At 36.3% G+C, this 12,801-nt stretch overlaps 1 protein-coding gene across 1 annotated transcript; it reads right to left on the bottom strand.

The window, feature by feature from the left end:
* Positions 9,034–10,893, bottom strand: LOC107637721 (putative UPF0481 protein At3g02645). The gene has a single exon (XM_016341078.2). It carries the CDS (start codon positions 10,691–10,693, stop codon positions 9,113–9,115), a length of 1,581 nt encoding a protein of 526 aa, XP_016196564.1. The 5' UTR covers positions 10,694–10,893; the 3' UTR covers positions 9,034–9,112.

Here is a 12,801-nt window from a genome sequence, read left to right as displayed (position 1 = left end):
ATATATATACTGGGATATTTTGGTAAATTGATATTGATGGGTATTAAACGGGTATCCACGGGGTGGGTATCTCTACCTCCGCCCCCGCCCCGTTTATTAAATGGATATCCGTTCCCCGCCCCCGCGGGAAAAAATTGGCCCCCAAATCCGTTCCCCGGCGGATAAATCTCCGCGGATACCCGCCCTGCCGGGGAAAACTGCCATCCCTAGGTCAAAGACCAAGTCTCGCTACTTGCCCCTAACTTCGACACCTCGACTGTTGGTGCTTTCAAAATAATCCAGGACGATAAGATCGTTGACATACCAAGGAAGTGAAAACTTTGTATTAAAACTTGTAATGTTGAAATTTCTTTGTTGTTATTGGGCCGATGTGATGCCCTTTTGGACTTGTAATTTTCAACTATTTTGTTGTTGGGCCGGTGTGTTGCCCTTCTGAAGTCCCAATTTGTAGGCTTTTCCTGCTTAAAACTTGGTTTATTTTTATGTATTATATTGGTCATTTATTTGCATATCGTTTGTTTATTTGGCCGTTCGGCCGTATCTTGATGGATATTTGTGTGTCTTTACGCAGGGGCTTCTGGGGTGATCAGTCCTAAAAAGTCGTAATCGTGACTTGGTAGAAGTTTCCAGACTAAATTTTAACACAAAATACTAGTAGTTTTCAAAAAATGGGCCTCATTAGAACCCCTTATGTCATGATAGTACAAGTAGGCTTGCAAGATTAAAACAAGGTAAATAAAAATTAACACAAGATATGGAAAGAACACGAGAAAGAAAAGTAACCGAATCGAGACCGACAGTCAGCACGTGGTCGGTAGATCGTCTAAGACTTAGGAATAGAATCTTTTAAGGTTTGCCACATTCCAAGTCCTCAGTATCTCCTTTCCATATAGTCGCTCAAGCATGTATGTGCCTTTGTGTTGCACCTCTTTTACCCTGTAAGGTCATTCCCAGTTGGAGGAGAGCTTCCCTTCTCCTGGGGTCGGCAGACCGATGTTGTTACGTTGTAATACTAGGTCTCCCTCTTTGAATCTTTTGTTGAAAACCTTGCAGTTAACAGCGTAGTGCCAACCTTTGCTTTAGCACTGCTTCCAACAAATGGTCTATTGTTCTGGTTTCATCTACCAGGTCTTTTTTGGTCGCCTTATCATCTCCTCCCAATAGCAACCTTGGGCTGGGTTCTCCTATCTCAATGGGAATGACGGCGTCCACATCATTAGTGAGCCAGAAAGGCGTCTCCCTGGTAAAAGATTGCAGCGCTATCCTGTGGGATCATAGGAATGAGGTAAACTCGTCTAGCCACGAGCCTTTCCTTTGATCCAAACGCTTCTTCAGTTCCTGCAGAATGACTTTGTTTGCTGCCTCTGCTTGCCCGTTACTCTGAGGGTGCTCCACAGAGAAGAACTTTTACTTGATGCCAAGGCCTAATAGGAACTCCCCAAACTTCTTATCTGAGAATTGTGTTCCACTATCCGATATGATGACCTCAGGAATTCCAAACCTTGCGACCACCTGCCTCCACAAGAAGTTTTGGCAATTCGCGGATGATATACTTGCCAAAAGTTCTACTTCTACCCATTTGGTATAATAGTCAATGGCCACAATTAGGTATTTGACTTGTCCTGGGGCCGTCGAAAATGGACCCAGCAGATCGACTCCCCACTGGGCAAAAGGTCGAGAGGCCATGATGGAGCTCAACTCCTGCGCCGGTGCCTTATGAAAGTTTGCATTTTCTTGGCATCTGAGGCACATTTTCACATATTCGTTGGCGTCGGTCATCATAGTAGTAACCGGCTCTGAGGAGCTTCCGGGCCGATGACTTCCCCCCGATATGGTGTCCACAACATACCTCGTGCACTTCTTTCAAGACATACTCCGTCTGTTCGGGCCGCAAACACTTTAACAGGGGTTAACTGAGTCCTTTCTTGTATAATTGACTTTGCACTACCGCATATTTGGCAGCCTCTCTTCTTATGACCTTAGCTTCTTCCTTGTTGCCCAACAGCATGCCTTCCTTAAGGAACTACTGGATCGGGTCAATCCAGGAAGGAGATTCTTCCTAGCTCTTGGCCAAACACAAGGCCACCGACGGCTCCTTTACTAAGCCTTGGATGAGAGATTGGTATCCTGTTCTGGGCTTGGTGCTAGCCAACTTTGACAAGAGGTTTGCTCTAACATTCCTTTTCTTGGATACATCCTGGACAATTACCTCCTCGAAGTTATTGCATAGTTGTTTGGTTTTTTCCAAGTATTTTTGTAGTAGTGAATCCCGAGCTTGGTACGTCCCGTTTACCTGGGCCGTCATGACCTGGGAAGCACTATTGACTTCGATCTTTGTTATACCAACCTCTTTCGCTAGTATCAAACCTCCAATCATGGCTTCATACTTTGCCTGATTATTGGAGAGCGAAAACTCGAACTTGATAGATTGCTCGTAAGTCACTCCCTCCGAGCTTTCTAATATGATCCCTGCCCCGCCGAATGCTTGGTTGGATGCTCCGTCAACATGGAGCTTCCACTGTGTGCTCGGGGGGTTCTCCCACCACTTCTACCAAGAAATCGACCATTGCCTGGGCTTTAATGGTATGAGGGGTTCATATTGAATGTTGTACTGAGATAGCTCTGTTGCTCATGCCATCATTTGCCCGGCTAGGTTGAGTTTTTGCAAGATTTGCTTGATTGCTTAGTCGGTTCTCACCCTGATCGGATGCCCTTGAAAATAATACCTTAACCTTCGAGAGGAAACCAACAAAGCAAAAGCCACCTTTTTTAGCCTCGTGTACCTCAGCTCTGCCCCTTGGAGTACCTTGCTTATGAAGTAGATGGGTTGTTGTTGCTTGCCTTCTTCTCGCATTAAAGGGCCTCCTCTATCACAACCAGGTAGAGGTATAAGGACTCCTCTTCCCTTGGCTTCCCGAGGACAGGTGGTTCCGACAGAATTCTTTTAAAATGGTTAAAAGTCTCGTCGCAGGACGGGCTCCATTCGAAGGCCATTCCCTTTCTCATTAAGTTGAAGAAATGTAGAGCTTTAGCCGCCGATGCGCCGAGGAAACGAGATAAGGTTGTCAACCCTCCTGCTAGTCTTTGCACATCCTTTACACACCCGAGAACTCGTCATGCACCGCATAGCTTTGCATTTCACTGGGTTTGCTTCTACTCCCCTCTGGGTGATCATGAATCCTAAGAACTTCCCTGCTTCCATGGAAAAAACACATTTTAAGGGGTTCAGTCACATGTTGTGTTTTCGAAGAGACTCGAAAATGACCTGCAAGTCGGCTACCAAGCAGCTCGGTTCGGCCATTTTAACTAGTATATCATCAACGTAGACTTCTATCGACCTGCCAATGTGGTCCTTAAAGACCTTATTCATCAACCTTTGGTAGGTTGCTCCCTCATTCTTCAGGCCGAACAACATAACTTTGTAACAATACGTCCCTCCTAGCGTTATGAACGCTGTGTTTTCCTCGTCAGGTTGGTGCATCAGGATCTAGTTGTATCTTGAGTAAGCATCCATGAAACTTAAAAACTTGTATCCCGCCGCTGCATCCAACAAGGCATCAATGTTTGGAAGGGGGAATGAGTCTTTTTGGAATGCCTTGTTAAGGTCCGAGTAATCCACACAAATTCTCCATTTTCCGTTTGCCATATTCACAAAAACCACATTTGATAACCATATGCTGAACAAAAATGTGTGTTATGTTTAAATATTTGTGTGCTATGATAAACTAGAATTTGTTTAATGATAGTGTGAGCTACGAAGCTATTAGCTTCAATTATTTATGTGCTGTAAAAATGAAGGGGTGTGTGTTGTTTCACTTTGTTTGATTTATACATGGGATATAGTATGGTGTAATAGAACTCAATAAAAGAATGTATACATAAATTTTGGTGTAGCAAAATTTGTATACTGTGCTTCAAAAATTTGTATGTTATAGTTCAAAAATTTGTGTACTATATGCAAAAGTTTTTGTGCTATATCAATAAGTTTGTGTTATGTTCTAATTTTTGTGTGTTGTACTTCAAAAATTTGTGTGCTATACTTCAAAATTTGTATGCTCTCCAACAAAAATTTGTGTGCTACAGAAAGTGTAGAAAGACTTGTACATATAGTACAAGCTCTTTGAATTGTGCGCTAGTGGAGCACTGGAGTGTGTATCACGCGTTTCTTTTTTAGAGTGGTTTTTATTATAGTTTGGCCAACTTAGTTAGATTTAATAGCCCAACTATACATTCAAGCATTTTTGTATCCAAGTCCAACCAAGCAGGCCCAAATTAAAAAAAACCACTTTTATTACACCAGTTTGTACACACGCGCGTTTCAATAACGCTTCTTCATCTTCGTCGTCTTTGCGTTCTTTCTTCTTTGTGTTCTTCCTTCTTCTTCGCTTTTCTCCTTCTTCGTCTTCATATTCCTTCTTCTTCTTCTTCCTTCTTCTTCTTGTTCTCCTTCCTCCTTCTTCTTCTTCGAATTCCTTCTTCTTTGCGTGTTTTCTCTCAATTGTCATTCTTTTATTGTTGCTGTTGTTGCTGCATTTTTTTCTCCTTTTAATTGAGGTTCACTTGGATCCAAAAATAAATTTGATGTGTTTTTGTTGATGATTGAGTCTTTTTTACTGTTTGTTCAAAATTAAACTAATTTCGGTTTATTTGTGAATTAATTGAGGTTCACTTGATGCTGCTGATAAGTATTGACCAAATTTTTTATTTTTAAGTAATTTTGGTTCATTTCTTAGTTTAATTGAGGTTCATTTGGATCCAGAAATAAATTATATGTGTTTTGTTGATGATTGAGTCTTTTTGTCTGTTTGTTCAAAACTAAACTAATTTTAGTTCATTTGTGTATTAATAGAGGTTTAGTTGATGCTATTGTTAAGTTTTGACCAAGTTTTTTATTCCTTAAGTAATTTCGATTCATTTATTAGTTTATTTGAGGTTTATTTGGATCCAAAAATGAATTCGATATGTTTTTGTTTATGATTGAGTCTTTTTGACTGCTTGTTCAAAACTGAACTAATTAAATGGAATGGAGTGGAATCTAATGCCATTGAATAAAGTGATAATGAATAATTTTATTCTTTTTTGCTAAAAAATTTGGTCAATATTTATTAACAGCAGCAAGTGAACCTCAATTAGCACACAAATGAACCAAAATTAGTTCAGATTTGAACAAACAGTAAAAAAGACTCAATCACTAATAAAAATATATTGAATTCATTTTTGGATCCAAATGAACCTCAATTAAACTAAGAAATGAACCAAAATTACTTATGAAATAAAAAATTTAGTCAATACTTATCAGTAGCTTTAAGTGAACTTCAATTAACACACAAATGAACTGAAATAAACTAAGAAATGAATCAAAATTATTTAATTATGGCATCAGAGAAAATCAGAACCAATAAAGATGTTAGAAAAATGTTGGTGTTATTGGTGATGACGATAACAAAAGAGAAAGATAACGAAAAAGGAAAAGAAGAAGAAGAAGAAAACGCAACATCAAAGAAGAAAAAGAAGAAGAAATGTTGGTGTTATTCGTGATGACGATAACAAAAGAAAAAGATAACGAAAAATGAAAAGAAGAAGAAGAAGAAGAAAGCACAACATCAAAGAAGAAAAAGAAGAAGAAGAAATGTTGGTGTTATTAGTGATGACGATAACGAAAAAGGAAAAGAAAAAGAAGAAGACGCAACATTGGGGAAGAAGAAGAAGAAGAAGAACGAGGAGGAGGAGGAGGGAAGAAGAAGAACATGCGTGTAACGGAGAAGAAAACAGAGAAGGAGGTGCGTGATTTGAAAATTTATTATAACAACTTGGTTAAGTATTTTGGTTGGATGTAAAGATTTATTGTTTTCAATTTATGTGTTCTTGTTGTGAGGAAAGAAAATTTTAGGATGAAGAGCAAAAGAGTGTGATAAAAAAGATAGAGGAAGAGAGTAACAAACACAAGGATATTTTTGTTCGAGGATGATTTTAAAATAAAATTTAACGCTGAAGATAATTCTGAACAAAAAAAACTGTTAGAGACTATTTTAATTTTCAACTAAAATTATAGGGATTAAAATTGTACTTAAAATATAGTCTATAATTATTTATAAAAAATAATTAATACAATTATTTTTATATGAGTTTCAGATGCGTTAACAAGTAATCTTATAATTTTAGATATGTTAAAAAATAATTTATGCCAAGAACTTTTCACTATCCTAATTTTTTAAATTTTAAAATTAAAAATAAAAACTAATTTTTAATTAATTAACTTCAAATTAACTGCATCCTAATTAGTTTTTTAGATTCTTCCTTAGTAAAATTATTAAAAGAGACTCAACTGATAGTGCTTTGATACACGTATTTTTAGAAACTAGAAAAAAAAAACATTGAAGTAGCATAAACTTGTTGAAATTCTCTTTTTGGTTCACGTTAACTAGAAAACAAAATTATAAGTTTATTATGAAAACTACGGTGATTCTATAAAAAATTAGTGAGATAAGTCTCAAAGTGGTTTCAGAAGTTGCACTTGAATTTTATAATAGTCTCTGAACTTAAAAGTTATCCATATTCGTCTCTGAAGTTACACTTTGAGACTCATATTCGTCTTTTCAGCACATTTCGTCCACCTGGCACCACAGGAAAGCTGATCTGAACTCCTCCGTGACACGCTGGCCAAGTAACAGCTAGCTGACGTGGATTAGTAAACTTTTATGGTGCAATTTGATCCCTAAATCAAAATTAAAAATTTTAATCTTTAAATTTAATCATCATTCTCTTCTCTACAATAATCCCTCTTTTCTCTACATGCATAGATCTTCATATCTCAAATTCACAAGATTTTTCTTTTTATTTATTTTTAGTTGAAGTATCTTATAACAATAACAACAACTAGAGTCATCTTAATAATCATTATGTGAATAAGTTTAACCGCTTTTATCCCTTTTTTCTGTAAGAAAGATTGTGAGATTATAACATAAAAAAAAGTTATGTGATATATATAATTAAAGAAATAAAGCAAAGTTTAGTTTCTAAAATTGTGAACGTTCATAAAAATTTATTGACTTTTAAAAATGATTAAATTGATTCCTAAATTCATAAATTGTGAATCTCAACTCATATCTAATGCTAATATAAAATGTTAAAATGTCAGCATGACATTTGCAAACAAAAAGATGATATGATCAATATTTTAATATGATCAAATTAGTGTTTAAATTAGTTAATTATATTTATTTTGCTTAATTAATTTTTTATTAATTAGAGACTAAAATAATAAATATTAAATTTGGTAAATTTTTGCTATTTTTTTGTTTCTCTAATATTACCCTTAATTAATTTGAAATACCTATTTAATTATAATAAAATCTTAGACACGTCATTTTAATGGAGATGTCATACGATTTGAAATGCCATAATATAACACTTTATATTAATACTATGTAAATAACAGTTAAATTAGGATGATGCGTGGTTATTTTAGAACAGGATTCGAAAGAAAATGTAATGTAGTATATAATAATAACGATGTAACTTTTTAATTCCATAAATACAAGAGATAGATTTTTGTAAAATCATATAAAAATATAAAATTAAATTTTATAAAACATTTTAATTAAACTAGAGTTAAATGAGTGCATAAAATGTTAACAAAGACATAGTGTGTGACTTTTAATTAACAAAATATATGCATGCTTTCAATGAAGTTGTAATTTGTAGTCTCTTTCAGATCCATATGGAGAAGAGAAGAGAAGAAAAAAAGAGAGGGGTTACTACTATAGAGAAGAGAATAATAATTAAATTTGGGTATTAAAATTTTTAATTTTGATTTAGGGACCAAATTGCACCATAAAAGTTTACTAATCCACGTCAGCTAGCCGTTACCTAGCCAGCATGTCACGAAAGAGTCTAGATCAGCTTTTCAGTAGTGCTAGGTGGACGGAATGTGCCGGAAGGACGAATCTGAGTCTCGGAGTGCAACTTCAGGGACGAATATGAGTAACTATTAAGTTTAGGGACTATTATGAGGCTCGAGTGCAACTTTAGGGACCACTTTGAGGCTTATCTCAAAATTAGTATATTAGGTAGCGTTTGTTTTTAGAGACACGACAGAACAGGACACTGAGACAAAAACAATAGGACGGAGACATTAAAAATTATGTTTTGTGTATCGTGTTTGGATACGATGGATAGGACACTATTGTAATGTCCAGTATTATGTTTGGATACACATGGACAAAACTAAAATATTATATAAAATGACTAAAATAGCCATGTGATTCCAAATTTTTTAGTATAAACTAATTTAATAAAGAATGAGAGTACGTAAGAGTACAGACAGTGAAAACTTAAAAAAAATATTTGAAGCAGTCAAATAATGTTGAAGTAAGAATGATAAGAAAAAAAAATTATCCAGTCCAATAAAAATTTCTATAAAAAGGTGAGAGTACCCGAGAAAAAAAGAGAAAGAAGGAGAATGTAGAGATAGAAAAAGAGTATGGAAAAAAAAAAGTACTTTCTGAGAACGATGCAAAATTGAAAAAATAAGAAGGGGTAACAGTGGAATAATAAAAAATAGCACCATGGACAAAAAAAAATTTCATAAAAACAGTCCGTGTCCCTCTTCTAAATCCCGTGTCCATCATTGTCCTTCGTAGAAGAGTGGACACAAAAATATAAAAAACTGTCCCGGAGACAATATGTTCAGTGTCCATGTCTCTGCTTCCAAACACTTTTTAAAGATATGCTGTCCATGTCTCTGTGTCCTGTCTTCGAAAACAAACGCTACCTTAGAGATCGTGACCACTTTTATAGTGTAAGTATAATAATTATAAAATTTAAATTAAATAAAAATAATAATGATTCTTTAAAAATAAAAAATATGCTTAATTACAAAATAAAATAATAAAATGCTAGATTTAAAAGTTGAGTAAAGAATGATATTTAAAGTAAAAATTTTGTTTTTCAATAACCTACATGTCCCATTTTCTAGAGAAAATAAAATCTATTTCTCAATCAGTGATGAAGACTAAAGAGCAACTCTACTCATCAACGCAATGACGAACCTCAACTTATTGTTTGATTGATATGATGATATGAAAAACAAAATTCCTTCAAACAAGAAATCTTATTCAGTGATACACACTTCCATACACATATTTAGAATTTTCCTGCGCATATCTCCACAATTGTTAGAACCAGCGGCTCCTTTATAAGGTTCCGCTGCAGAGACCATGGATTTTGGAACACCCTTGAGAGGAGTAATAATCAATGCTTCTAAGAGTAGTGACCCAAACCTGTAATTCCCCCAATCTTTTATCGTATCTTTAAACCCATACACAGTCTGAATCATAGTAAAGTAAAGTGCCAAAATCGCACCAATTGTTGAAATTCCCACACCCCATCCACTAAGGTAGTTATGCACCAACCAAGCCCTCATTCTTGCATATTTGTTACCGCAATATTTGTTTGCTGCATTCACCACTTCGTAAAGGTACGACTCCTTCTTGTCAAGAACCATTTCTTTTGAAATGTTGTTGATCAATTGCGCAACCTCTTTATCGCACCCTAAGGAATGGTGAAGCACACCCTTGTAATGGAGAAGAGCTACATCTTCTGCTGAGTTTATGAGTCCGTTGAAGAAAAACAAGTAGGTCGTTACATCCGGTTTGATTCCTTTGTGACACTTCTCGAATGCAGCGATGTTGCGAAGCACGGTTCCTCTGTGATCATTCATGTATAAAGGAGGGATAGTGAGTTCTCTAGTTAGCAGCCATGGTCTCTTCTTGAAGGTTATATTCAAAAGCCTCCGGTTTGGATTCTTATCCGCTTTGATCTTCACTCCGGCCTCGGATAACTCGGTTGCAGGGCGAATCATGTAACGCTGATCCTCTGCCTCCACTTCTACTTTGAGTTCGCGCCGCTTAACGATGGCATAACGAAGAAGATGAAGAAAGTGATCAACCTCTAACTCGTCAAGCTTCTCGCAAGGCGGAATGGTTTCCGAGCCAGCCTGGAGCAGAGGGTAAAAGAATTCAAGACTGAGATACTTGAGACTTTTTCTTGGTTGCTTTTGTTGTTGGCGCGAAACAGAATTAGTGTTTGTTAAATCGAACAATTCGTTCAAAACAAAGAACGGGATTTGGTTTTCAAGCATTATCAAATCGCGGCGAATGACTGGCAGCATCCACCTGCTGCTTAGATAACTTGTTTGTAGAATTCCATCTTGTTGCGATAAGTCCCTCAAGAGCTGAATGACGAAGGATCCATCAATCAGCATCATCTTAAGGAACTCGTCGCTTTCGAGAGCGATTTCTTCCTTGTAACAACTCCTCACTTTGTCTTCTATCCCCTCCAGGGTCTCAAAAGCCTTGTCTAGTTTGGATGCATTGGCGCCATTCGGATCGAAGAGGCGGCGATAGAGATTCTTCTTGAGAATCTCCATTTTCTGGAGGCGAGGTGCTCCTCTGTGGCATGGACCAATGGAAACAATGCTGGGCGTGTAGGCTTTTGGTTCAACCTGGCGCATGTTCGTTGGGACTCTGTAGATGCAAACTTTGTCACTCTCTTCGGTTCTTAGACGCTTTGTATCATTTTGTAACTCTTCCTTCATAAAATCCCTCCATTTTGAGATTCTTGCAGCAGTGGCATGAAATTTTCTTGTGGAGAATTTCTGAGAAGAAAATCTAGCGAGTTTAGTACACCACATTGTTGTAGATTGAACAACAATTAGCGGTGTTGCTTAATGCAGAGACCATGGGGTTCTTTTTACAGTTGCTGTGGTCAATTTTTTTAATTGAAGTAAACTCTATAGGTACATGAGCTAGGACTATTTAGTACTTTTTAGGTGGTTCTTTTTCTGTTAAAAGACAAATAATAATTAGGATGAGAGGACACAGGTCAGTGCGCTTTAATTTAGTTTAAAGGTAATTGGTGAATGTTTACAAGGTCAATGTTTTATATTAGTCAATTAACAATTTGGAATACTCTAATTGAATATAGTATGCACTTCATTGAAATTATTTTCTTCAGTTCTTCTCATGCTTAGTATTTTTTGTCGATTGAAGAACAATTAGCATGCAGTATTTAGTATTGCTTAATGCAGAGACCACGGGCGATTATACAGTTACTGCGGTCAATTTTTTTAATTCAAGTAAACTCTTAGATCCGTAATATTAAAGAAAATGGGTCTGCTACACATACAAGCAAAAAGGCCTTACAAGTGATACAAGTCCCCAGCCCACAAACCTTCCATACGCGCAGTGAATAACATTGAATGGAGCGTCATTTACACGCGCTCTACTCAAACGGTTGCACTTCGCATAAACCGCTCCTTAATGGCGCACTCTTCCACTTCTCAAAGTCATTCAAAGAAAACACAACCGTTCCATTTTCGAGCAACATTCAAAAGCGAAGATATACAACTCGTCGCTAAGATTCGAAAATTCCATCAACACAACATAGAACTCTCGATCGAGAATCTCCAGAAAAAACGAAGTTATAATACTGAAGGTACATTACGTTACTATTTTAGTCATCCTGTATATTTTTCACATTTCGAAATCGAAGAACTAGGTTTTACTGTTCTTCTACGTTGTTGTACGTTTTACTGTTCTTCTTGTTCTACGTCTCATTTTACAGTTTATAATGTTCTACTTGTTCTAGGTTTTATTGTTATTCTTGGTTCTATGTTACACTGTTCTTCGTAGTTCTTCTAGGTATCACTGTTCTTGTTATTCTAGTTCTATTGGTAACTGATTTTTGGGGGTATATTCCGTAGTTTGGTGGGTGTATATGGAGTAATTTGTTGGGTGTATATGGCATAAATTGTTGGGTGTATATTTTTGAACTGATATATTGTAATAGTCAGCAGTTGCAACTGTTCTTATATTTGCTTGTCCATGGGTGTATATTGCTTGACCTTGTAATGTTGCTTGACCTTGTAAATTAATGCATGTTTGAGTGATATCTGACTGATATCTATGGGTGTATCTGACTCATGTCTATGGGTGTATTTTTCATTTCAGAAAAAATGGCAGCGAGAAACCAAGATGGGAAAAATGTAAGAATAAATATTTGTCTTAGATGAAATCAGTTTTATATAATAGAAATATATCTGACTATAATTTTGCTTTGTTTACAGCAAACCAAAGACCTTAAGTGTGCAACACATATGTTAAATGAGAAATTCAGAAACATGAGTGAGGAGAAGAAAACGATTGTGAGGGATTTGGGATTCGGTGGCTTGATGCACATCCCGCCACTAAGAGTGCATCACCAACTATTAAGGGAGTTGGCTAACAACTTCAAATTAGGGGAGAACAGACTGAAAACCGGATACGATTCTTTTAAAATAAGACAAAAAATAATAGGTGATGCGCTTGGCATCAACGCATCAGGTAATTCGCTAAAAATTATAGGTGTATATTAAATGATGCTTGGGTGTATTTAAATTGATACTTGGGTGTATTTGAACTGATTTTCATACTATGTTTTTTTCCTTTTTGTAGGAGATCTATTTCCTCAGAAAGTCAATTATAAGAAACTTTCTGAGGATGATAAAGAAATTTTTAGAAGATTCCAGGGTAAGACCCTCAAAAGTCTTACAGATGAGATGATGGATATTGGCGTTGGTAACGAACATGATCGCCTAATGTTCAAGAGGATTTTCATCCTCTATATACAAATGGCATTCTTTTTACCAACGACAATAAACAAAATCTCACCCGTGCATCTGACCCCAATTTTTGATATGGACACCATAACAGAGCGAAACTGGGGAGGGCATGTTTTGAGTTTTATCATCAAGGGCATAAC

This window comes from Arachis ipaensis, chromosome B04, assembly GCF_000816755.2.
Source record: "Arachis ipaensis cultivar K30076 chromosome B04, Araip1.1, whole genome shotgun sequence".
NCBI classification, from domain to species: domain Eukaryota; kingdom Viridiplantae; phylum Streptophyta; class Magnoliopsida; order Fabales; family Fabaceae; genus Arachis; species Arachis ipaensis.
The sequence above is the reverse complement of the archived record's forward strand: the minus strand, read 5'-3'. Positions and strand labels throughout refer to the sequence as shown.

Bases quoted from the DNA above. Each gene is read 5' to 3' on its own strand.
- LOC107637721 (XM_016341078.2), bottom strand. From the start codon at position 10,693: ATGTGGTGTACTAAACTCGCTAGATTTTCTTCTCAGAAATTCTCCACA.